Source organism: Colletotrichum phormii (genome assembly GCF_030913505.1).
Source record: "Colletotrichum phormii strain CBS 102054 chromosome Unknown BDP81scaffold_6, whole genome shotgun sequence".
NCBI lineage: Eukaryota > Fungi > Ascomycota > Sordariomycetes > Glomerellales > Glomerellaceae > Colletotrichum > Colletotrichum phormii.
The window spans coordinates 123,270-148,391 of record NW_026851448.1 but is presented as its reverse complement, the minus strand read 5'-3'; the positions used below and the strand labels follow the sequence as shown (position 1 = coordinate 148,391).

At 53.0% G+C, this 25,122-nt stretch overlaps 7 protein-coding genes and 1 non-coding gene across 8 annotated transcripts; 4 read left to right on the top strand and 4 right to left on the bottom strand.

Annotated features, from left to right (window-relative positions):
* Window positions 1–1,637: 1,637 nt before the first annotated feature.
* On the bottom strand, window positions 1,638–3,583 carry BDP81DRAFT_469958 (glycine cleavage T protein; the record flags this gene model as incomplete). The annotated part of the gene is made up of 4 exons (XM_060594539.1): window positions 1,638–1,985; window positions 2,044–2,610; window positions 2,665–3,341; window positions 3,529–3,583. The coding sequence occupies 4 exons, from the start codon at window positions 3,581–3,583 to the stop codon at window positions 1,929–1,931; spliced, it is 1,356 nt and encodes a 451-aa protein (XP_060447233.1). The 3' UTR covers window positions 1,638–1,928.
* A 745-nt stretch (window positions 3,584–4,328) lies between these two features.
* Window positions 4,329–5,087, bottom strand: BDP81DRAFT_301957 (Intradiol ring-cleavage dioxygenase; the record flags this gene model as incomplete). Its single annotated transcript, XM_060583131.1, has 2 exons — window positions 4,329–4,542; window positions 4,675–5,087. Coding segments are annotated over 2 exons (627 nt in total), but the record flags the coding sequence as incomplete, so codon positions are not given.
* A 168-nt stretch (window positions 5,088–5,255) lies between these two features.
* BDP81DRAFT_459318 (uncharacterized protein) lies at window positions 5,256–8,029 on the top strand (the record flags this gene model as incomplete). The annotated part of the gene is made up of 8 exons (XM_060593524.1): window positions 5,256–5,294; window positions 6,555–6,697; window positions 6,808–6,925; window positions 6,957–6,997; window positions 7,037–7,113; window positions 7,252–7,534; window positions 7,633–7,903; window positions 7,982–8,029. 8 exons carry the CDS (start codon window positions 5,256–5,258, stop codon window positions 8,027–8,029), a joined length of 1,020 nt encoding a protein of 339 aa, XP_060447231.1.
* Window positions 5,563–5,640, bottom strand: BDP81DRAFT_t114. The gene has a single exon. It is a non-coding gene; the product is annotated as a tRNA-Gln (tRNA).
* Window positions 8,030–13,854: 5,825 nt separating the features above from the next.
* BDP81DRAFT_422347 (uncharacterized protein) lies at window positions 13,855–14,057 on the top strand. Its single transcript, XM_060589979.1, has one exon. It carries the CDS (start codon window positions 13,872–13,874, stop codon window positions 14,043–14,045), a length of 174 nt encoding a protein of 57 aa, XP_060447230.1. The 5' UTR covers window positions 13,855–13,871; the 3' UTR covers window positions 14,046–14,057.
* A 1,406-nt stretch (window positions 14,058–15,463) lies between these two features.
* Window positions 15,464–20,344, top strand: BDP81DRAFT_459317 (uncharacterized protein; the record flags this gene model as incomplete). The annotated part of the gene is made up of 2 exons (XM_060593523.1): window positions 15,464–18,296; window positions 18,351–20,344. 2 exons carry the CDS (start codon window positions 15,464–15,466, stop codon window positions 20,342–20,344), a joined length of 4,827 nt encoding a protein of 1,608 aa, XP_060447229.1.
* Window positions 20,345–21,676: 1,332 nt separating this feature from the next.
* Window positions 21,677–22,600, top strand: BDP81DRAFT_189146 (ankyrin repeat-containing domain protein). The gene is made up of 4 exons (XM_060582380.1): window positions 21,677–21,835; window positions 21,906–22,085; window positions 22,145–22,285; window positions 22,405–22,600. The coding sequence occupies exons 2-4, from the start codon at window positions 21,927–21,929 to the stop codon at window positions 22,543–22,545; spliced, it is 441 nt and encodes a 146-aa protein (XP_060447228.1). The 5' UTR covers window positions 21,677–21,835; window positions 21,906–21,926; the 3' UTR covers window positions 22,546–22,600.
* A 292-nt stretch (window positions 22,601–22,892) lies between these two features.
* On the bottom strand, window positions 22,893–24,270 carry BDP81DRAFT_315142 (methyltransferase domain-containing protein; the record flags this gene model as incomplete). Its single annotated transcript, XM_060584065.1, has 8 exons — window positions 22,893–22,962; window positions 23,025–23,444; window positions 23,519–23,656; window positions 23,705–23,742; window positions 23,805–23,842; window positions 23,905–24,034; window positions 24,089–24,111; window positions 24,174–24,270. The coding sequence occupies 8 exons, from the start codon at window positions 24,268–24,270 to the stop codon at window positions 22,893–22,895; spliced, it is 954 nt and encodes a 317-aa protein (XP_060447227.1).
* Between the last annotated feature and the right edge of the window lie 852 nt (window positions 24,271–25,122).

The window sequence follows — 25,122 nt, the reverse complement described above, 5'->3', positions numbered from 1 at the left end:
TCAGAGGAACTGATCATTGACAAGGGATATGTTCAGGACCAGGACTTGTATATAGGATGGACTCGAGCCGGACTCTAGGACAGACTTTCCATAGCTCTTCAGCAATTAACTTCGTATCAGGATTAACATCCGCTTTCAGCTACTACCTTGACAAGACTACGATTGATCACCGAAGCCTTACCTACCCTTACGATTGACAGACATAGCTTCCCTGAAGCTATCCCCGACTACGATTACTGTTACCAGTTCCGCAGCCTCAACTTCTGCAAACTACCCCTACGACTAGCTGGCCGTAACAGTATCCTCCTCGCTATTATAACCCTTCTACTTAATTAAGTATTATCTCTTCTTTTTTGGCCCCCTATATTAATCTTGGCGAAAGTGCTGTCCATCCGCACTCCATGGGATATTTGCCAAGCAATGAGCTCTCATCTCTTCTGTAAAAACAACTTTGTGGCTCTTCGTCGTCGTTGACTTTAGTATCCGTGGCGACCACCTTCGTCGCGGCCTAAGTGCGCCTTGGTATATAGTGTGCCCTTGTGATAGCGTCGGAACCCCTTCATATCTGCTTGAAGAGTTGCTTTGGTCGCCTGAGGGGTTGCTTTGAGGCAAAGCCGATGGTGGTGGCTGGAGTTGCTCGGAAACATCCTCGGATACTGGAAAGGCGAAGTGATCAAAGGTTCTGCCCAGGAATGGGCAAAAGAACTCTAACGAAATGTCGCTGAAGTCGAAATTCTCAACCTCTGACATGAGATCGTAGTCGAATTGGGGTGTATTTTCTATTACAGCTGGTTTGTCGACATTGACCGTTGGTAGGCTGCCTTCAGATGTCAATTCATTTGTTGTTTCCATGCGGCCCTCGGAAGTTTGGATGCTTTTGTTCAGAGTTACCATAGACGTTGGTCCTTCAACGTGTGCATTCAGTAAGGGCAACTTCTCTGAGGTAAGGAGCCACCAGATTGCGACTGGTCCCGGTGGAACGTCTTTCCATGGCGGGTCACGAGATCACTGGCCGGACATCGTCAGTAGTGAAGTATTGTTTCGAACACCTGCCTAAACTCACTTGCGAGCGAAGCGTCGGCTGCAGATACGACATGAAAACGGCTTCTCTTGTGAATCTGTGTATCTTTAGCCAACAACACCAAGTTCACAGAGCGGTTGACCCACGGCTTCGCTCATGGCGATTGCGATGCTCGCTTCGCTTGAACGTCTTTGGACAGATCCGACATCGGTGCTGGACTCCTGCTTCTTTGCGGAAAGAGATGACAGACATCCCAGGAGCCGTAGTGAACGCCACAGCCGAATTAGGGACGTGGTTGATGAACTGGAGGGGGGCTCTCGAATGACGTTGGCTTGGTCGACCACCAGAAAGCGTGGAGAAAGAGTTTGATGGTCAAAGTGCCGGTGACGAAGGACGGACTGTATAAGCCTCCGTGTCCGACCCTTGGGATCTCAACAAACCGGGGCCGGCGGGCGGCCCGCTGCAGGCTAAGGGCGCGCGGGGTAAATTGTCCGAGTAAGTCATGCACATTGTCTACTTGTATGTAAGTCGATGACTGTGTGGACAGGGGGATATTTGACATCGTATCTCGATAGGATAATTCATACAAACATCGCTACTTTTGGTCTTCTCTGGGGATAAATTCTGTCATTGGCACAAAGCTAGCGAAAGCGCGTAAAAGCCGCCTAGCATTGCAAACCTTGAGACTGCCATCTGAGTTGAAACAATGGTCCTGACAACTCTTTCCTGATCAATCTGTGTATGGGCCGGCATAGCTTTGCATTTCTCAATCATCTATTGGTAGAAGTGTCTCAATGAGAAGATTGAGCAGGTTCTCCAAGGAGGTCTAAGCTGAAGATGCCGTATGCGAACATTTGATGCTACCACTCTTTTCCAGCTCCACTGTTTATCCTTGTGATATGAATACTTACTTCTGAATGGAGTGCCGTCTCTTGTCCTCTTTATACGGCGCAGCCTGTACAGTCTGTATAACACATTAGTTGCACGATCTTAAGCGATCAAGACATCTCTGGTGTACTTACCGCCCTGATGGTCTTCACAGGAGATCCTTCAGATCCCCACTTCACCTCTACGACCGTCCCGGGGGCTGCATGTTCTTTGGAAACAATCCCCAGTGATACCATCTCCTTGAACCAATAACTGTAGCACCGAGAAACAGCGCACCCAATCGTCTTGCCTCCCAGCAGGACTGTACTACCGACCACATAACCAAGCAAGCTGTGAGGTATCTCCATGTACTCAAAGGGCTCCGGTCGAAGGAGAGACGCAAAAACATCAGTCACGTCTTCCTCGTTCCAGACGAGCGTCACCAGCTGGTTCGGAGGACTGTCTTTGAGCTTGAGAAGGGCATCGCGTCCGATGAAGTCGTGGTCAAAGTTGATGAGCCAGCCCCAGTTCAGGTCGTATGGCGTGAAGTGGTAGGAGACGGGGTCTGCGCCGTGACTGCCGCTGGCTTTGGAGAGATAGTGGTCAAAGTCGAAGCCGATGTCTCGCGCCAACTGACGGAACTGGAGAAGTTCCTTGTCATCTGCGGGCGCGTGTACGGCCTGGATGAAGTCAGCGGCGGGAATTGCAAATGCGGCTTCAACCTGGTGGTTTTGTGTTAGCTTCTTTTTGGGGAGAGAGCAGTGAGGATGTCTTACGTGATTGACCATCTTTGCGCGGGCACCCAGTTGGCGGATGTTATGCTTCTTTCCGGCACCCACGATAGAACCATATATCTTTTTGGCATCCTTCGTCGATCCCCAAAGCTTGAACCCGAGTTCGCCGGAAACACCTTGCCTCAGACAGAGGAACTTGCTGCCGTCGATGGAGAGCTCTTTATAATGCATGAACTTGATATCCCGGACGCCCTTGTCAGTCACTTCATCCAGAAGCTGAACGCTTCGAGGACCTTGAATCTGAAGAAGGAACCAGTCATCAGTGACCAGCTGCAGAGTGGCATCAAACTTCTTTCTCCCCTGTTGAAACTGGTACACGAGCCAGACCGTCCCGGGACCGCTCGTAAAGAGAAAATCGTCCTTTCCAAGCAACAGAACCGGACCTTCGCCGACGACACATCCGTTGTCCTGGCAGAAGATGGCATGCTTCGCTTGTCCGGGCTTGAAGTTGGGCCAGCGGTTGGTCGAGATGTATTCGAAAAAGACTTGCGCCTCCGGACCTGTGACGCGGGCTTTGAAGAGCGGCGACCATTCGCCAATGTAGCAGTCCGTCTTCCAGGAGACGCTCTCGTCGATCCAGCCCGAGTATTCGTAGGCTTCAAAGGTTGGGCCGAAGCGGGACCAGGTGTTGACGCTTGGGTCTATGGGGACGGCGGGAGCTAGCGGCACAAAGTGCTTTTCGCTTCCGTCGTCCCATCAAGGTTGTGTAGTTGGTTGGTGCTAAGGATTACGCTTTTGAGTCTGGGCTAATTACTCTCTTACTATCGTGGATTTTCTTCGTTCTTGTCTTAATGTATCGGCACGACTATGCTTTATGCTTGACCATTTACTAAATCGATCACTAACGATCTCTCCACTCGCCGGTGTAAGATGAAGTCATCAACTTCCTGCTGCTGGGCATGGCATAGTGGGTTGAGAAGTCCAGACAGCAACTAATACATCCCAATTAAGCAACGTGGGATGTCTCCACCCCTGCGATGATACTCCACCTTCTCATCAAGGGGGGGGGCGATAGCCCCCGATTTTGACGACGGACTTTGAAACATTGCGGTCACGATTTCAAATAACCCTGCAAATCTATGTGTGTTACGTTATGAATTCTTGTTCAATGTCTCTGAAGTCAGCAGCATTGAAACTTTGGCCCGTCGGATCGATGTATCGCTGTCACTGATGATGCCCCGCCGGGGCCGGAAGTCTCAAGTCATTGACTGTGCCTAGAGGGAAGACGGCAAACGTTCAAGAAGATCTCAACTGTGTACATCTGCAAAAGAATTGATGTTATCGCGTCCAAAATACTGTTATCACGAGATTTTGTTGTAAATTAAATCAGCGGATACAACACTGAGAGATGTGCGCTTATGCGGTTATATGGAAATTCGAGACTACTAGCTCTGCTCTCTAAGTAATCAAAGAATATGGCAAAGTGCCTCGATGATAAATTCAAGCCAATGTGAACCTGCATTCTGGAAAATGTCATCTATAAGGCTTCGCCTAAGCCGAAGCTCTCTGAAACTTCTACTAGTGTGGGTTCGCTTTACAATATCACAACGTAACCTGCGTATAAGTTCCCAGACCTACTTACACTAATAGCCTCAAGTTTAGACCCCGTCTGCCAACATCATCTGTGTCCCTCCCCTCTCAACAAACTACTCTCTTGCTTTAGACTCCCTCAAGGCCTTGACCTCCTCCTCCGAAACCAGCACAAAATCATACGTCAAAAGCCGCGTCGACGGCTCAACACCATACTTCTCAGCCAACCCATCAACATCCGAAACAGTCCCTAAGTCTACAATAAGCGATTTCTTGACTCCAAAAACCGCATCAGACCTCTCAAACGGATCTCCGCGAAGATATAAAGCCCTATAAGCCACCAGCATCGTCGTTAGAAAAAAAAAATACCCCAGCCAAAGGTACCTTAGTCGAGGTGAACTTGGTGACCGCAAAAGAAAGAAAACTTACGTGATGAGACGATCGTACCCAGGCATATCAAACATGAAATGAAAATGACTAGGCCGATACCGATGCCTCCCCAACGTCGTCAACAACCTCCCAACAGGCCCATCCCCCGGAAAAGGATACGGCACCGGCACAATCGCCCGAAAATAAAACCCTCCCGCCTCATCGCTCCTCACAACCGCCCGTCCATCAGGATTTTCGTACCCTTCATACTGAACATCATAAAACCCCTTCGAATCCGTCTCCCACACATAAACCTTGCACCCAGAAATCGCCTCCCCTCGCGTATTCTTAACCGTACCCACAACAAGCATCGGCTCCCCCTCCCCATCCCTCGAAATCATCTCCCCATGTGGAACGTCCCTGGCCTCATGCGTGTGAAACGGGCCCAGCACAGTCCCCTCCGTCGCTCCGGTGCCGTGCGGCTTCGGGTGATCCAGCGAATCGACTGGGCTTCCAAAGAAAGCCTTTGTGTGTGTGTGTGTTATATTTAACGCCGTGGCGGCAAGGGCGCAGCCGCCCTTGCGGCCGACCTCCCGAAGGGTATATGGCGTGGAGAGCCGTTGCCCTATAACTATTGCTAGATACAGTTCAAATCGTCCTCCAAATCGTGCCTTATGGCTACTATGCGTTCTATCTGTCCCTGGTTCCCGCTGGTGCCCCAGTTCCATTCTTGAATTTTGCGGCTTTAAGGCCGGATATGTCTGGAGAGGGCGGCCTGCCGAAACAGGCCCCTCGTACATGTTCTGATTTGTACAAGACCATTCCTGCCCCAGTACTAGGTTGACGACGTGTACTCGCCGCATATCCACTTTTTCTTGGTCGGAGGGTGTGGATATGAGAAAACCCTGGCGAGGGCCCGGAAAGGGTCCTAGGCCCCGCGTTGGGCTCTGCCCTACCCTTCCCACAGGTAGTTAAAGCAGTTGCCGGCGGCTGGAATCGAACCAGCGACCTCTGGGCTCCAGAGGCCTTGCCAGGTGTATGCCACTACACCACGCCGGCGTGTTGGAGGAGGTGGCGGGTGCGGGTGTTGGCGCATTTGGCGTTGATGGCGTGGACGTTTTGTGTGATGTTGGATGTTGTTAGGTCTTTTAGGGGTGAGTGGGAGAGGTCTATCTTGGAGAAGTCCATTGTTGTGGTTGGATTGGATTAGGTAGACTGGACGAGGTAGAGATGGAGATCAACGTTGGATTAAGGTCTTGCTTGGGAAGCAGATGAAGAGCAGTCAGAACATACCGTGGGCTTTGATATCAAGATCCTCTCGGAACCGAACATGTCATGATGTCCCTAGCAATGGCTTTGAAAGCCTGGGATGGGAATGTCCTCCCGCAGTTCCGGACAGGGTATGTGGGGAGTAACTTGGCAGGCATCTCGCATATTCGAATGATGGAACACAAGATGTAATCTCATGCCCAAGAAAGCTCAATCATTATTCATCACGATTCTCCCCAGACCTTCGATCCACCACACGACCCCTCCCCCGAATATCATCCCACTTGGTTACCCCACAAAGTCACACGTCCGTGAGCATCCCACACAACCTCTTTTTTGCCGTACTCCCGACGACGTTGAGAAGCAGGGGGTTGACATCGGGTACGAAGTTATCTCCACCCGGCTATCTTGGTGTTATGGAGGGTTGATAGCAGGAAACTCGAATAACCCCAAGAGATAAAATCCATCCTCATAGATCTGATTCATAAGTAAGTAGTATCAGCAACCAAGGCACGCGCACAGCAGTCCTATATCTCACTTCTCCCAAAGAAGCCCTTCCAAAGAACAAACAAACACCCGCTAGGCATCTCCTCCACAACCCACCTCATCAAAATGGCATCTCAAAACCACCATGGCATTGGAAAGGTAATCCTCCAACCATCACCTCCTCTCCCAACCTCAGACCGAAACTAACACCTACCCAGGTAATAGTAATAGGCACAGGCCCAACAGGCCTCCTCCTCTCCCTCCTCCTCGCCAAACACTCAATCCCCGTCCTCACCCTCGACAAATCAACCTCCCTCTGCCCCCTCCCGCGCGCAACCCACTACGGCCCCCCGCCAACCACGTCCTCGCCCGCGCCGGTCTCCTCTCCCGCGTCCGACAGCACGGCATCGAAGTAGGCGGCGCCCGCTGGCGGAAACCAGACGGCACCGTCCTCGCAAAGATTGAAAACAGTAGGCTCGGGACGGACAACCCGGACCGGATTTCTTGTCTGCCGCTGAATCAGCTGTGTAAGCTTGCGCTGGAGGACTTGGAGCGGGAGCCGGGGGCGGAGGTGAGGTGGGGGCGTGAGGTTGAGGGTATTCGCGAGAAAGGGGAAAAAGGCGGTTGTGAAGATGAGGACGGAGGACGGGGTGGAGGAGTTGTAGGCTGATTATGTTGTTGGATGTGATGGCGCGAATAGTATTATCCGGAGAGAGTTGTTTGGGGATGAGTTTCCTGGGTATACGTGGGATTTGCAAATCATTGCTACAAACGTGAGTGGAAAGTCCCCCCTCTTCTTCCCTTTTGCGATATTTCAACAGTCAAAGAGAGATAGGCGAGACAGCCAAAACACCGAGAAGGATGCTAACTAGAGGACAAAGGTCTACTACGACTTTGAAAAATACGGCTGAGTAGACTCCAACTTTGTCATCTACCCAACAGACTACTTCATGGCCGCCAAAATCCAAGACGACGGCCTCTGGCGCGTCAGCTACGGCGAGGTCCCCGGCCTCAGCCACGACGAGTACCGCCGCCGCCAGCCCGCAAAATACGAGACCATGCTTCCTGGGAACCCGAAGCCGGACGACTACCGAATTGTCAACCTTAGTCCGTACAAGGTACACCAGCGTCTCGCGCCGCGGATGCGCGTGGGTAGGTTCATCTTGGCTGGGGACGCTGCGCACTTGTGTAACCCGTTGTAAGTGCTCTTGTGACTATAACCGATGTAGAAGAGAAAGAGAGAGGCGGAGAGAGAATTCTGCCTCGTGTCAAACCTATAACCTTTGGCCTCCACAGCGGCGGCATGGGCCTCACAGGTGGTCTCGTCGACGTCGGCGACCTCTTCGACTGCCTAGCAGGCATCCACGACGGCCGAGCCGACGACGACATCCTCGACAAGTACGACCACTACCGACGAGAAAAGTACAACCAGTTCACGAACCCGATCTCCGAGGCAAACCTCAAGAGAATGGCGTCGGACCCGGACGAGGTCGAGGCCAACGACCCGGGGATCGTAGCCATGCGCGAGGCGGATAAGACTGACGAGGCTGCCGTCGCGTTTCAGCTGGTATGTGGCTTTTTGCCTACCCTGTTCCTTCTCGGCTAGCTTTTGCGAAGTGATGATCTGATATGAGAATTCGTATAGGGTGTGTTGGGGCTGGCTCATGATATGACACAGTATTACAAGAAGTAGTGGTGGAAGGGGTGAGAGACTTGTCAGCTACCAGCTTGGCAATAATTTGATAACAGGCTGGAAAATGTGATCTGGACTACACGCTGAGATAGAGTGAAGGGCACCCTCAACTCAAGTTCACTATCTAGACACACATCAACACGCTTGGGTCTGTCGCCAGAGACAACTACGCGGATGCTATCGTCAGTGCCCATTGTCCCGTGACTCCATCCAATAACCACAGACATGCTATGCTGGCTCAACATTCATCTGGAGAGTCACCGGAGTATTCACCTATCCACAAAACAACCGTCGTCTCGAGAACGGGAATAAAAGACTTTGAGACGAAGCCTGAGCGCCTGGCCAAGCAGATGCTTCTGTCACGACGCTGCCGATCTTGATAATCCAGAGCAGTAGAGTAACATTGTGACAATCCAACCACTCGCTTGCGTTGCGACACAAAGTTCCGTCGTGTCCGTATGCATTGACACATCGGTGGGATGTCATCCAACGTGAGGTTCGTAGCCGCGAGCCAGACACGGCCAAGGTCTAGATTCACGAGCCGGCGATGCTCATATTGCTCGTGTATACTCGCATTAGGGACGAGATGTCCCGGGAACTTATGACATTAGGAAGTAAAGAAGAAGACGGGGAGAATGATTAGGCAAAGAGGAAACATGCTTTCACTGCTGAAACAATAATTCGCTAGAATGACAGTGACATGAAGCGACCTAGGATACTGACTACAAAGACCAACACGGAATGTACCTGCGGGTTTGGCAACCAACAATGCAACGACGGACCGTAGATACGACCTGCGCATTGCGCAGAGATGGAAGGTGATTAAGTCATGTCGCCGACTTGGGACCGAACTTGGGATGGTCCTTGCAGTGGAGGGGCCGCCGCGGACGTGCAGGAACCGAATAGACGGCGCTGACAGCAGTCGACGTTGTTTCGTGGGACACGGAGAGATGGCTCGCCGAGATGATCTGGAGAGTTGCAGCTCGCTTCACACGCAATGCGAGATTCGACTTGTCGGCCGATTGTGGAGGGGGGTTGGTGATCTACTGATCGACGGAGCCAGCTCATCTTTGAGAGGATCCTGATCCCAGAGCTGCAAGATGGGAACAAACGTTTTCGTAGATTGACCCAAGCTGTCAGCAATCTGCTCTAGTCCCCACGAAGCCACGCGCCATAGGTAGTCAGCTTCTGGACACCGTGTAACCCCAAGTGGCTGGATGAGATTGGCTGACTGGAAGAAATCTTCGTGCTTCGACACGAAGGGTTGACACGCCAAGAAGGGGGCCCTTGGAGGAACCCACGCACCGTCGCAATGCCGATTCGCGGCGAAGGGGCAAAAGCTGGAGGCGTTTAAGCGAGCCGCCGAAGAATGTTCGTCATGCAGGCAGGCAGCGGAGTGCGAACGGGTTGCGCTTTGACATGTTGACTTGACGTCGGAGGTGAAGAAGGGTCGTGAGGGTCTAGTTGACGAACGCCGACTGGAACGATGGCAAGGAAACTGATGACATGGAAGGTCTGTCGGTGTGTTTTAGGTTTTGTCAGTTTAGCGCGAACATCAATCAGGATGGGGGCCGCCAGTGTTGGAGATTGAGTCGCTAAAAGGCGGGCTTGGATGCGAGTGGGAATGGGGGCCGAGCCCGCCCTTATTCGAAGAGGGAACTGTTGGTCAGTGAAGCAGGGAGAAGGTCGTGTTCCGCAGATGTAGGTAGGCAGGTATTCGTACGGAGTACAGATTGGAAGCAAGGCCGTTGGAATGTCATTGGAACTGCCTGGCGATCACGCGGGGAGATGCTGCTTGTGGTGTAGTGTGGTGGATTGGTGGTGGTGGTGGTGGTGGTTGGTGGCCGGGACACCTTCTCCCGTCGAACTCCTTGCCTGCTTGCTTTGTAAACCATCGACGCCCGTACGAAGGCGGTGTGTTGCAGCGTCTAGAGTAGTGCAAAAGTTTCTGGATTTACAATGGCTCTCGAGCGAGGCGATTGGTAGAGCGCAAGAGGATAGGCCGTCTTCATTACTGAGCCAGGTCGTCAGCAACGCGTCGGCCTCGACTCCGCCGTCAAAGGGGGTGGTGTCACAGACCTGCAGGTCCAGTGACGGACAATTAACCACCCTCGTTAATAAGACGTCGGCATTTGGGGGCCAAGCAGATCTCCAAGATGAACGAGAATCTGGTCTCCTATTTGAATGTTTGGAGAGGAACGGCAATATTCGCAGACAATTTTGTCGCCGTCATATGTCGCATTGCTCGAGTGTAGAATGAGGGTCCTGTATGCTTGGGGCTCCTGGAATCATGATTCTAACATGAACATCTTTCCCAAAGAAGGTCGCAAACACCGTTGATAACTTGGTAGCGAGGGGTACCGTCTGTCACAGGCCTCGTGGTCTTCGAAGGTCCCTCGCATAGTAGGCCCGCGAGGCCTAGACACATAGACTCTGTTTCATCCCGTCGTCCTGTACGCTCCGCTAGCAGCCCGTTAGGTGTGAGAGGAGGGCCGGAGGGCAGAGGTTTTAGTGATGGTGACCACTGACAGGAGGGTGTTGAGGCAGGCGAATAAGCGACGAGCACGGGGTGGCGGAAAAGGTGGCGCAATCCTGCGTTTGGCACGGGCCCCTGGATGCTAAAAGTTGGTGTCTGCATCAATTCAGGGGAAGTCCATGGGTGTCTGTCTGCATGTGCTTCCAAGTGGGCGCAAATGACTGGGCGTGTTCGCAGAGTGTGAATGGACGCGATTGGATCGAGGGAGGCCGAGGCAGCGGATGCGTGGACGGGAAGAAAGGCAAATGTCAAGCTCGCGACATTAATAGCCATGATAAGACGATCCGGCGAATGGGATATGCCATGTTCTGTTGCGGAAGGGAAGCTTGCAGATTACTGGATAGGTACGGAGGAGTCGTCTTTGTAATGGCAAGAGTTGCGATCGCAATCTGGTTCTGATGTTGAAATGTGTGTGCGCCGTCGGTACACGAATAGGTACCTAGTTGATCCAGCTTTCGCTGGTCACTGCTAGACTCCGGTTCCAGATGTACGGCTAGGATGGTCAAGACTCATGCTCCTCGGAAGGCGGAGGTGTCAAAAGTATCCGCATCGTGAGGTGGGATTGTCGTCAAGGGGCGGCCCCGACAAGGACGAATTGGCAGAGACCCAGGTGGTGGTATCCGTTGATGTTCGTTTTGACAGACAAACATTGTCAGTCCCGCAACAAGTCGAAGTGGTATCGGTAATGAGCATCCGCCATCAGCAATGCCAGCGGGCAGCCAGCCAGCGAAGTGGAAGAGGGCGGACGCTGTGCCGTGTCTTGCCCCCCCCCATCTACACTAGGTACTCCGTATGGTTGAGCAAACTAGCAAGCCATCAGCCCCTGGCGATGGGTTCACGAACCCCGACGGTGGTGTCTGGGATCCCCTTGGGATTGGCTTCTCCTTTGGGACAAGAGCAGTGGTGGGATGGCTGCATCTTGCATTACCCCTGCAGCCCTGTCTCCTCTTGTCCCTTTTTTCTGGACAGTTCTGGTCGGCGTGGTGGAAGAAGGCAACGAAGGATTGGAGAGGACAGTGCAGGGTGTGGCCCCGTCAGAAAAGGAGGCTAGTCAAAGGCGGCAAGCCTGCCGTCGGTCGCGGTGTCAAGGTGTCGTGGGTGTCTGGCGCTTGTGGCGTCTCGTGTCTCGCAGGCCGGCCGTGTTTTGGGGTGCCACGACGGCGTTGTATGCTAGGTGGTCACGTAGTGTACTTGGTACCGTGGCGTGGGCCCCCAGTCTGAGGGTTCAACGGCTGGTTCATGTCGATGATGGTTGTGGCAGATTGTTTCTGTTGCATTGCTCTTCTGGCTCGGTTTCCATCGTCCATGGCGCGAAACGATTGCCTTTTGAAAAAGCCCAATGTGGTTTTGGAAATGAGCATTGCAATGATTGGTGGAATTGAGGGCGCCAGGAGAGAGAACAGGACGGACGTGCTCTGCAGACGGGAGAGAGTAAAGATTGAGATGAAGCGGCTACTTCTTTGTTCCTCGCGGGCGGGCGGTCATGATGAACAAGGTGAGTATTCGTACCTTGATCGCAAGAGACGTACTTTGTAAGCTTGGAGGATCAGAACAGACTCGGACTGACAGAATATGGAGAAGAAAGCAATAAAACAACACTACCAAAAACAAAAGAAGAAAGGAGGGGGGTTCACGACTTACGGGGCACGTCTGGGGGGTACACCGTTCGCACTACGCAGTAAAGGAAAATGCAAAAGCAGTGAAAAGGAGAAACCCTGCATTTGCAGAGGGCTCTTTACCGATTTGGGTCATTTTGGGTAGGTATCCGTAGGTGTGTGCTTTCCTCACCTCATATTCCCCAGCAGCAGCCAAGGGCAACGGCGAGAAATGACATGGAAGGTACGTCTTGAGGGCAGTGACCACATGTCGCAAGGCCCGTGACATTTCTCAACTTTTTTCTGTGGACTGTCTACGCAGTATCAATGCGTTGATTCTTTCCTCGTTTCCTCTGGCTGTGGATACGTACCTGATATGTTGTGAATGAGGCAAGTGCAGCTCGAAATTTACGACAGTGGAGGAAAGAAGGCACTGGTGGGCATGGCAGGTGCGGAGGAACATGGGATACTTTGAAAAAACCTGGACGGAAGGACCATTCGTCTGGTGTTTCCTCTGGTATTTCTGGATCTCTTGGATGTTTCTTTATCTAAGGTACCTTATGGGCCTCCCTCCTATCTACGGTAGGTAACAAAAGTAAGGTAGGTGCTTCTTCATCCAGACGGGGCAACAACTAATACTTGCTTCCATATACCGCAAAGGTACTCCATGAGGTCCGATGAGACTAAGGCAAAGTCAGACGGATATTGATGCCGTTGACGATTGCAGTCATCATCGCCGTCGTCCTTCTTATTACCTTAATACCTCGTACCTAAGTAAGGTAATCCCCAAGTATCGGATATGATGATGTGGAATATTGGTGTCCGTGCTCCCTATTGCTCTTTCCCTTGCTTGCATATTGATATTGTTGTTGTTGTTGTTGTTGTTGTTATCGTCTCGTCTGGTGTTTCTCTTGCCTGGGCCCGACTTTTTTCGGACAGGGACAGGGTACCTCCGCAACACCGACCGAGAAAAGACGCCAACACCGGCGCATTCAAACTCCCGTATCACCTGCATCCTCTCACAGGAACCATACGGAGTACTCTGTATCCTGTATCCATACAATTACATCTTGAGTGTACCGTGGTTCACGCCGTGTCGCATGCGCTGTGTAATTAGAATGTCTGCGAATATGCAGGTCCGCACAGAGACACAAGAGTCAAGACATGCAGCACCGCCAGCAGCAACAAGGCCGCTACGTCTAATTACCTGACAGATTACGGATCCAATCCTTTCTTGACCACTTGACCAACCAAGGTACCTACGGATACTGATGCAGAATTCTGCAGACATTGGTTGATACCAGTCCAAAAGACCAATGTCCCGTCGGGAGGATCACAGTAATACTTGCCTGAGATATCGTCCGCTGTTCATTCTCTAGTTTTATTGACTAGGTTCCTATCCGTAGCAGTCCCGATTCTCATCCATGGACCATGATCCCCATCTCTCTGTTCTCTGAAGCATGGATATTCCAACCCCTGCCCGGTCCTCCTTCCCCCCCAGGCTGCCCATCAACGAGCTTCCATGTCATACCTTGCTTGGACCCTACCTTCCTGGTGGTACCTCAATTACCTCGACTTGGGCCTGGTGTTTGCAGGTACCCTACCTTACCTATCCGTAGGTATTACGGATTGCTTGTCTCCAATCCTCCTCTTCCCTTCTGCCTCTTTTCCTTCTTTGCACTTTTCCCACGTGTGTTTCATAGGTGGCTTGATGCTCATCAATAATACCTTATTACCAACAAACCTTACAGATACCTTGCCTTTCTCCGTAAGTAGGCCAAAAGCCAACAATCCATCCATCCATCCACCCGTCTCGCCGTCTCCCTTCTCTAACTGCTTGTGCTTCAAGCAACCAAGCAACCGACCACTACCACTACCCCCTTAGTGCCCTGGCACCGCAAAACATCCGAACTGTGACGAATGCACACCTGCATCTACCGTCCCTTACCGCGACCCATTCAACCTTGCCAAGTTGCCATACGCATACTCCTCCGTCCACTACTCCGTCCACTACGCTTCGCATACCACTTCCACTCGGTACACTCCAGTCTCCGCATACAGATACTTCCAGCTATATACATGTCTACCACGCAGACCATACTCTGACAATCCAATTCGAACTAATAATACCTCTTAACCCTTGGCTCGCCCACTGCCAACACAACCTCGATCTGTACTCCGTACTGCGCGCATCTACGGATACCAACGTACTACTACTGCGTAGTCTAGTAGTCGCACCGTCGCCGTTTTCTCTTCGCTAGCACAAGACACAAGACACAAGTGAACCACCACCACCACAGACACACTTCACACACCCACGACACCACACCCTCGTCCTCGTCCTCGCCCTCGCCCTCCACCCCTCTCGCCCCTACGACGGCCGATCACCACCATCCATCCGGAGCCTAGCAAGTCCTAGGTCAGGGGAAGATTGAGGGTAGCATCCATCGCCTCTTTCGAAGCATCGTACCAACTTTCAAGGCCCGTCACTTACCCACCAACAATTCGCCTACTCTATACCCGGTCCCAATACTACCACTACTCGTACGAATACACGCTACCGACGACGGATACTAATACATAATCAAACCTTCCCGCGCACATTTTCCCGCTCCTCGTGGCACTCTTGGCCCTTGACTGCCCGCCCATCCGCCCATGCCAAACGGGGGAAAACGGCAAAAGCACCACCAGAGAAAAAAGCAACCTGAACAGCAGCCCAGTTCAGAAAAGAAACATTGCTGCAACGTCGTCCGCTAACACCTGACACCACCCCCCAAAAAGACCCAAAGAAGGGTCCAAAAGGGGACTCGCTCGAGTCTTGATTTCGGTCACTCATTACTCGCTTGGGACTCGTTCACCCGGGAGACAAAGCCGACCCCGACACCGAACTTCGAACCCGGCTTTGTGGACATTGCGACGCCTGAGAAAGCCCACTTTGACCGTCAGTCTGCCTGTTCAAGCTTCAAGGCCCCCTCCAGGCTCTGATTCCTGTGAGCCCGCCGGCCGACGTCGACTGACTTACGGCGCTGCTGCCACCGCCGTCGGATTGGATCCCTTGACTCCTGGTGTCGCATTGGATCTACCGCGTTGGTCAATCAATATTGGGGCGCGTCCCAACTCTTGTTCAAGCGGCCGCACCTTGGCATCTATTTGGCGCCGGCCTGCTTGCTGCTACTACTGGCGACTACTACGGCACCTTACTGCATATGCGCCTTGCGCTTGCGCTTGTCGGATTGGATCTGGAAATGACTTGAAAACCCTTTTCGACCCCCACGATACCCTTCCGTCCCCCCCTCCTTCACCATGTACGCCGACATCCCGAGACGTTCCAGTCGTCGCCGTCCCGACCTCAACATCAACACCTCACCTCCACCCGCCGCCCACGCGAACAGGCCCGCTGTCGCGTCACGAGGAGAACCTACAGCTGCGCCTCCAGTTCCTCAAACACCACCACCGAGCAACAGGAACAGGCCGCCGCCGCCGCCTACTTCGTCCTCGTCCGTTGCCAAAGGCAAATCCAACAGTTCTCGGGCACTACGAGGCCCTGCTCTTTCTCGCCATGCCGACGACTCTTTCCTGGTAGACACTCCTGATTCGCCCGACAGCTTCGACATGTCCTCGAATAAAGAAAACGATAATCCCGACCAATCTCGCCCCCGCGATTCCCACGATCTTTCCCTGTCCCCGCGAAACGTTACGCGCGACTCTCTCATGGCCAACATGCTCATGTCTCTCGACCAGTTCTCCATGGGTGGTCCAGTCGGTGGGCCCTTTGGCAGTAGCCCGCCAAATATGCACGAGCCTTCGCAGCAGTACCAGTACGATACCGACGGAGGAGACGGTTTCTCTCGATCAGTGCGAGGCGGCCGCCCCGGTCACACATACTCCTACAGCTCCGACTTTGACGCCGACGATGCGAGCAGGATATCCTCACGGGGTAGGAGAAGCAACAGTAGTTCCAACTTCCAACCTGGTCTGCATCGCATCAGCAGTATGCGCGAGCCGCTGCGAAGTACTGCCAACTCGCAGCGCCACATGCACTCTCGAGGTGGTAAGGGGAGCACAAAGAGTAGTAGCTCCAACAGCATTGATGCCGGCTATGCCCAAGTTCTCAGTAGCACGCGGTGGGCTTCCGGCTTCGGTGGCAGATCCTCGAGCTTCGACTATGGTCAACGCCCACCGGCCTTGCAGGCCACACAACATCAAGCTCAAGCAAACGGAGGAGCTCCATGGCACATTGAGTTCTCCAACACCTTTTTTACCGACGACTACGATGCCGCGCCGACGCCTACGGTGCCTGGCGGACCCCGACGCATGATGCCGCCCATGACCCCCCCTGCCGCGACCATCCCACAACCGCCAATGGCCGCATCCACGCCCGCAGCCGCACATGCACCGTCGACTGTGGCTGTGGAGCCAGCCGAACCGCCGCCCATTGTCCTCGAACGCAAACGGTCGAGTCGGTCCGCTAAAAGCACATCAACATCCCGCAGAGCAGACAACAACAAGTCGTCCAGCACTCCACGAGAGGAAGTGCCCCCAATGCCTTCAGCTGCGCCAATATCGTCGCCAGCAACCGCACCCGTCACGGCATTCGAGTCTGAGTCGTCGGCACCCGCGCCACACGTGGGCTACGGCAAGACAAAAGAGCCCGTGCACGCAGCTCCGATTCCGACACAAGCACCGTCGCAGCAAACAAAAGAAAAACCGGGGTTTTTCAGGCGAGTCTTCGGCTCGTCTAGAAGCAATGCCTCCAACAACCCGCCCGAGACGCAAAATTCCACAGGCATAACGTCGTCAACATCTGTGGATTCTGTTGATCAGAGGTCCGGGAACCGTTCCCTACACGTTGCCAACCAGATGAAGCCATCCGCCCCCGCCCCGCCCTCGAGGGATACATCTTCATCCCATTCTCATCATCACGTGCTGCAAAAGAAACCGAGCTCCTTCTTTCGTCGCAGAAAGAAGTCTGTGTCCGCCGATGAGGTCCCTCCTGTGCCAGCTACTGTCACTCTCGAGCCTCCAATGCCCCCCTTGGTGGCCCCGATCCAATTGCCCATTTCCAAGGACAAGCTTTCTGCGAAACCAGAGCCCAGCCCAATCAGCAGTCTTCGTAGGGTTATGAACCCATACCTTAAAGGCAGCCCGGTGACGCCAAATACGCCCTTGACACCCCAATCTGCTCCCGTGCAACCTACCTACTCCGAAATGGCCTCCGATCCCGCTCCAGTTTCGAACGGTGAGAGAGCCGACGAACAACCGCGATCCTTCTCCCCCGAGTACGACCCGAGTCCCAATGCACGGATAAGAGAGGTCCGCCCAGGATCTCGTGGTGATGACGATGATTATCACCCAGAGCATGAACGCCGAACCGACACGCCCACTAGACCGCCCCCAGAGCCTCCCATATCGTCTGAAAAGCGAAACAATTCCTTCCTCGATATTGATGGCAGTGACAATGAGGCAGACACCGAGTCGAAGCGAGGCAAGACAAGGAAAGATAGGAGCCACAGATCTGGCAAGACGAGCAAAGAACCGTCACCGTCACGGAAGGCGGCTTCAGACCGAAAGGATGATACCATCAGAGGCAGGAAGAACAACAGACTCGCAGTCGCTCCAGCAGATTCGGATGATGAAGGCAATAAATCAACACTAATCTTGCCAATGGAGGGTACTAGGTCTGCCAGCCGAGCGTCAGGGTCGACCACCACCGAGTACAAGTCTGCAATGAGCGGCACCCCCAGCGTCCGAGTCGAAACCACAGAGAACAGCCCCAAGGTCCTCGGCACATTTGAGGCCATGAGCACCAAGCCTCTGGACGAGCCCGACTTCGTCGTTGGAGATCCAACGGAAGACGATCGCCAAAAGGCCCAAAAGATCTTTGATGGTAACGAGGACTTCATCCAGAAGGAGAAAGCCGCTGCATGGATGGGCGAAGAAGGTCCCGTCCGGCAGAGGACCTTGCAAGCTTACATGGATCTGTATGACTTTGCCGACAAGAGCATTTTGCAGAGTCTCCGCTTGATCTGCGAGCGCCTCGTCTTCAGGGCAGAGACACAGCAGGTTGACCGTATCTTGGTTGCCTTTTCCAAGCGTTGGTGTGATTGCAACACCAACCATGGATTCAAGGCTTCCGGTATGTTGCCACCGTCACCCCCAACTGAAAAGAGCCCAAGCTAACATGTTACAGACGTCATTCACACAATCTGCTACTCAATCATGCTGCTCAACACTGATTTGCACCTGGCTGACATCGAGCACAAGATGACGCGGAGTCAGTTCGTCAAGAATACCATGACTACAATCACTCAGGCGGTGATTGAAGCGGCCCCTGATGCATTTGAACGGCCGACTATTCTACCGGGTAAATCCAATAGCGCTCTTGGAGGCGACGATTCCAGACCGTCGATCGAAGAGCGTTTCGTTTCGCGCCGACTATCGTTCCGACCGCCGCCGAGAAACGAGGGAGACGGGTCCGGAGACCACTGCCACGACGAATGCGGGCCTTTGGTCAAGTCGCCGTTTGACGGTTCGATGCGATCCTGGGAAAGCCAGGTCGAAGTCGTCCTCAAGGACATTTACGCCTCGATCCGCGACGAACGATTGCCCCTCTTCGGCGCCGATCCGTCCAAGAACCTGGCGCCCAACACCCAGAGCGGCCTCTCTGTCATTGGTATGCTGAAGCGAACGCCTAGCGTTCTGAGTAAGGCCCCGTCTGAGAGTCAGGCATCTATGCGTGGGCGCATAGCTGAAAATGGCCGTGCCAATTCTTCCAGATGGAATTCGAAGAGCAGGTCACGACCTCGTATGGGCAATCCGGGCTTCTCTTCGTCGCGAACGAGCTTCGAGGACGGAAATTCAATTTGGAGCCCTACAATATCGTCGGCAACGTGGAGTAAGCTCTCGCTGGGCCGAACGCAAACATCGATGTCTGTGGATTCGCTCAGCTCGTCATTCCGTGGAGGCGACTATCAACAGTCCATCGGATTTGCCAACGCCCTTAGCCAGGCCGTCATCCGTGATGATGAATCCGGTCTCGGGAAGGAGCCGTCCATCATGAGCGACGAATTCAAACCCGCCCAATTACTCGAAGACGAATCCCTAGAGCTCGCCGGACCTCCTTGGGTAAAGGAAGGTATGGTAATTCACAAGCACCACCTTGATGGTATTGAGAAGAAAGCCAAGGACCGTCACTGGAACGAGGTCTTTGCCGTCATCCAAAGAGGCCAAATGAGTATCTTTTCCTTTGGCACTAACAAGACGGGACGCAAGGGCCGCGGTCGCAACGCAACCAAGGGTCCGGCCATTGTGGGAGGCGGCAACTGGCAGGAAAATGCTACTAACCTGGGCACCTTCAGCCTGCGACAGACTCTAGCATCTACACTGCCACCGCCTGGTTACTCGAGAGCTCGCCCTCACGTCTGGGCCCTCAGCTTACCCACGGGTGCAGTTCACCTGTTCCAAGTCGGAACCCCCGAGATTAGCAAGGAATTCGTCACCACGGCAAACTACTGGAGTGCGCGCTTGAGCACCCATCCTCTGGTCGGCGGCATCAGCAACATCGAGTACGGGTGGAGTGACGCCATTATTAACAACGCACTTGTAACGGCTATCAACGAACAAACCGTGGGACCGGCGACTGGGCGCCAGCGTTCTAACTCACGTCCAGGAAGCAGTGCTGCCGGAAACCCTCGACCTAGCATGTCGAGCTTCCGCTCAGCTGCTTCATTGGACCACGGTTCCGGAGGCCCTTACAGCTCAGCCAGCCGTGGTAACAAATTGCCTGGTGACAGGATTCATGTTGCTGAATGGGCACCTCCGACGCAGAGCATGCGGCCCAGCAACCTGCCCGAAGAAGAGCAGCTCGAAAGTCTTCTTGCCTATGTCAAGGGCATCGAAGACGAACTTCAGACGCACAACCAGCTTCGCAGCCCGATGCTGCTCGCCTTTACACCCCGCGGCAACAACGCCGTTCGCGCCATGGCAAACTGGGAGCGCAAAAGTGCCTATCTTCTCCGGGAGATTGTCAAGTTCAGGACATATGTCGACTGCTTGCAACAGGCGGAAGCGCGCAAGACTGAAATTTACGGAGAGAGAGATTTGGCTCGCAGAGCCGCGAGGGGAGAACTGGATGAGGGAGAAATTGAATTCGACGTCGAACGAGACACGCCGATCAGGACTTAGATGGACTTGATGCATACACTATGCTACGGAGAACGAAGACGGAGGTGTTTGGCGGGGAAAACATGAAGCGGTTCACGCGCGCGCAGAGCCGAGCCCACGACGATATGACCACATTGGACTCTAGGAGTTTGAGTTTGGGTGGGCGGGCGTCTTTTGGGTGTTGGTTTTTGGCACACATCATCTTTTGTTTTGTTTTCTTGACTTCTTTTTTATTTGTACAAACACAGTTTGATACCCAGACTTTTTTTGTCAACGAGCCCGCTTCTGCAGCGTTCTCTATCGTCTTACGGTGGGGAGCCGTCAGGAGGGGGCGTTTTTTTTTTTTTTTTTCCCTTTGCCTCGATTAGTTTACGGTGGCTTCGGGTCCTTCCGTCTAGGAGATGTGTCTTTGCCTTGATAATAGACAGGGGGTCACATCATGCGTTTAGATGATACGGCGGGTCTCGCTGAGCGAGGGGGGGGGGGGGGGGGGTTTGCAAAACACACACGCATGGTCTTCTTACTCGCATTGGGTGGGATGGGGCTCGTCCTGATTAATGAGGTGTAAATAGTAATACGGAGCAGAAAAGGATAAAGGCAAAAAATAAACGGGGAAATATCTTTGGCTTTGAGCTGTTCTCTGATCTACGATGTGTTTTTGTGGTGTGGTGAGTTGAGGGTTCTGGGCGAGGGGCCGGGTGGTGTGGTTGGAGTCGGCCCCTCACTTCGACTCCTCACTGCGGCGCCGCGTCTGGACCCCACAGGTTGACGAGCCGACCCATGTTGAGCCGCTTCGGGGCCGTTAAGGAGAAAAAGTTGTTTCCCCGAGATCATCTCGACGCATCGGGGGGGGGGGGGGGGGGTTCTTGGTTTAAAACCGGCCCACCCGAGGAATCCGAATGAGAAGTCTCAGAAGCATCGACAGTTTTAAACAACATCGGGGATTAATTGGCTGATACTACTTTTGAGGACTCAGCACCGGCAACTTGCCTCAGACAAAGGTGAGAATAGTGTCTACCAAGTAGTTAAATCATGGATGGTTTCTGAGATACAAAGGCCAAATTTTCAAGAGAAACATTACCAAGTTGTGCTAAGCCTTCATGAACACGCTCAAAGCATTTACCATGTCATCATCTAGTCCTCACCAAAACCACAACGATAATAAAGTCCCCGTTGAACTCTTTGGAATTGGTTCCATGCCAAATGAGTTACCTCCCATTGGCTGAGATGTTCCACCATCAAGCGAGCTGCTATCCCCGCCGGGCTGCGTGGGGCTCGGGAATGAACTGCTTTCTTTCTTCACGTCATCCACTCGGCATTCGGTATTTTACCCCCCCATTTTCTCTGATGTTGCTTGCTTGGACCTTCAACTACTTTACCTTTTGCGTGCTTCAACTACACTAGACTTCTTATACCTGGACTGAACCATTTGAAAGACTCACCGCCGTTTCGGGTATACTTCAATCCACTCTGAATTGGTTCCCTCATAAAGGTAGCTAAGCTGAGTCTCTAGTAAGTCCGCACCGGGAAAATCGCAGTCTTTCACGTGTCAACATCGGGCAAAGCTGACAAACATCTCCAGCTCGCGTTATCCAGACTCAACATGGACCCCTCACAAGGCGCCCAGTCACTGCCCCCGGAAGCGATTGCTCTCGCTGGGCGTATGTACGATGGCGCGCGGAAGGGGGATATCGCCATCTTCCAACAGGCCTTGCCGGCTGGTTTGCCTGCCAACATGACGAATGAGAAGGGCGATACACTGGTACTGCGATGCATCTGGAATCTTCGAAGTTCAACTACTAATAGTGCTCTTTTATGTAGCTCATGCTGGCTGCTTATCACGGGCACGCGGAACTGGTGAAGCTGCTCGTCCAGCACGGAGCTGATCCTAATCGGTTGAACGATAGGGGCCAAAGCCCTCTGGCTGGCGCGGTCTTCAAGCAGGAAGACGGAGTTATCGAGGTTGGTTGATATCCTGCTGTTATGCTCCTGCTCCCCCCTCCGCCGATAACGGCATGCCAGGCGGCGGGTCTCATTCTAGTTCTCAAGCAGGTCACGGTGCTCTGACACGTTCGAGTTAGGTTCTCCTCGAGGGCGGCGCTGATCCCGATTACGGCAATCCGAGCGCGTTGCAATGTGTGGCCATGTTCAAGCAAGAAGAGAAGTGGCAGACCAAATTTGAATCTGCACCAGGTCGGGGAAATGCTGCGCCAGAACCATGAGATCAGGAGATGCGATCATGCGGGAAACAGGAAGTTGACAGTAGTGTCTGCCTCAGCCAAACGCGTTCCACAAAGCTGGAGTAATACCCTTTGCAGTCGGACCGCAGTATCAACGGAGAAATAGTCTCTCAAAAAAGAAATGCACACATCGCCTGATATTATTTATCGACCAAGATAAATAAAGCCCTGTCTCTATGATGAAATCAGGCATGAGGTGGCGGGCTAGGCCGTCTAGCATTCTGCATAAAATTCGATGACTTGACAAGTTTTGATGTGTGGTTCTCAGTACCCCTGTATTTGATTGGAGCTGCCTTTGTCTTCCAAGGCGTGGAATATCTGCATATTCTTCATACTGGCGGTGGTGCCCCCTCATTGCCTTCCTCCGTTTCGAAAGGCTTCTGAGCGTAAACGACGTGACTATCAGACCTGTTAGACCCAATGATGACAACCGAGCGCAGCAGATAATAAGGACAACATACTGATCGAAAATAGCATGGAATGCGCCCTCTTTCAACTCCTTGCGAACTTTTGCAAGCAGGACCATAACTTCTTCCTTTGTCTGTCCCAAAAACCCGCAAAATATCTTCAACGTGAAGCCCTCCAGGCCATTGAGAAGCTGAATCAGATTCAGCATGCCGACATCGGCGTAATGGTCATTCTTTGCCCAGGGCCCAATTGGGGCCTTGAACTTTTCGTGCGTGACGTTTTGGAATCCGGCTTCCCTGGCCCAGCCTTCGAGCTGGGGGCCGGGGCGGGCGGTGCGGCCCATGGCCTCGCAGGCGTCAATGTACTGCTTGTTCCATTGGCGCGTAGCGTGCTCTTCTGTGTAGGTCCCGTCTTCTGAGTAGTAGAGTCCATCCATGTCCTGGATCTCGACCCAACCGCCAGTGTTGAGATTGCTAAGGGTTTCACAATCAGCTGATTTACCATCATTAAGGATTGTCCACTTTGGACCGTATCTCAGGCTACTTACTCATACATGTTCCTGATAAGTCGAGGCCAGTCTTGAATTGAGATGAGCATGTAGCGACAAAAGATGTAATCGTATTTGTGCTCGTTGATCCAAGGGCTCTCGACATCGTCAATTTCGAACTTCACATTCGCCGGGACCCTTTCTTGGTTAGTAGGATTCTTCCACGTAGGCCCAGACTTCTCTTACCATCCAGGCTGAATGGGACTCAAGTCGTTTCCGATGATCTGTTTGGCCATTCAGCATCATGTTGGGTAGTCGAACCGCTTGACAAGTTGGACAGACTGACTTCCGCGTTTCCGAAAATGTCGCCCATTTCCACCGACCCTGCGTCGGACCCAAGTCAGCACCGTCTTTCATCAAAGAGTCGAGGCATGATTCATTCTCACAGATTCCAGTGCCCGTCCCAATGTCCAAGACTCGATGAAGAGTTGCTTCTCTGAGGGGCGCTAGAAACAACCTGTTGCCGATTGACTTGACCATGAGTGCGTGGGCTACGTCCATGCGTTCCATTTCGAGCTGCATGAGTTAGAGGGGTTTGAGATTACAAATTTGGGCCTGATTTGAACAGACCTCATCGTTTGGAAAGGCATAGGCTAAGTTGACACATCGATTAGACCAATGAGCAAAGAGCAAACTCGAGAAACAGAAAACTTACATCCTGGTCGGAAAGCGTGATATCTTCGTCCATATTCGACCGGATAATTGACAACACTCGAAGATAGAGACGCGGAGTAGTTGGTTCTGTTTCGCATCTGATCAGCTCCAATCTGCACGCAAGAAAGGGGATCGAGCATACATTCTCTCATCAATGGTCGATCCATCAGTCTGATAGGGCCATCAGCTTGTTGTTTTACTTTTCTGGTCCGGGGAAGGGAGAGAGACAAACACTAGCTCCGTCATCACTCGCCTCGATAAGGGCGGCAACATTGGTTATTGGCGTTGCTGCAGCTTCTGGTGACGAGTTCTGAACGGCCAAGGAAGTTGTTGGCGGCGGTGTTGCGACGGGCTCAGACGTTGCGGTTGGTTCCGTCGTCTCGGCCGGGTCTGACGGGACGGTCGGTTCAGGCGTCGCGGCCGGCTCTGATGTGACAGCCGGCGAAGCAGTCGCGGCTAGAGGAGATGCCACAGTCTGAGCAGCTGCGTCGACACCAGCCACATTGGCCGGGGGAGTCACAGGTTGCGAGGAAGGCGAACCAGCCATGTCCCGTGTCCTAGTCACACTGTCACACAATTTGGGCCTGTTTCGCGGCGGAGATATGTTCCACCTGTGATGTAAAGAGACAAAGTAAGTGAACAAAGAAACGCCAGGGAGTCGATACAAGGGGTTCGCTCCCTTTTGAAGAGGGAAATCGAACTCGTCGGGAGCATCTTACCGCGTCGTGGTCATGGCGAGTATGTAAATCCGAACAAGGGTCTTGTTGGATGTTCCCACTTGTTGGTGCAAGCAAGATGTCGCCCAGCCGTACGGATGCAGGAGAAGAGTCTCCATTCGGTCTAGGGTATCCCCGGGCTTGCATGGACTCAAGGATCTTGATAGACTCCTTCACCAATCGATCGTTCCCGGGTCTGCCCTCCCCGTAGGCCGGCTGGTTGGAACTGCATAC

What these genes read in the sequence shown, in the direction of transcription:
- BDP81DRAFT_422347 (XM_060589979.1), top strand. Translation starts at nt 13,872, where the DNA reads ATGCTCATCAATAATACCTTATTACCAACAAACCTTACAGATACCTTG.
- BDP81DRAFT_189146 (XM_060582380.1), top strand. Translation starts at nt 21,927, where the DNA reads ATGGACCCCTCACAAGGCGCCCAGTCACTGCCCCCGGAAGCGATTGCT. An exon ending in ATGAGAAGGGCGATACACTG is followed by an intron (nt 22,086 to 22,144) that starts GTACTGCGATGC and finishes TCTTTTATGTAG; the next exon opens with CTCATGCTGGCTGCTTATCA. An exon ending in AGGAAGACGGAGTTATCGAG is followed by an intron (nt 22,286 to 22,404) that starts GTTGGTTGATAT and finishes CGTTCGAGTTAG; the next exon opens with GTTCTCCTCGAGGGCGGCGC.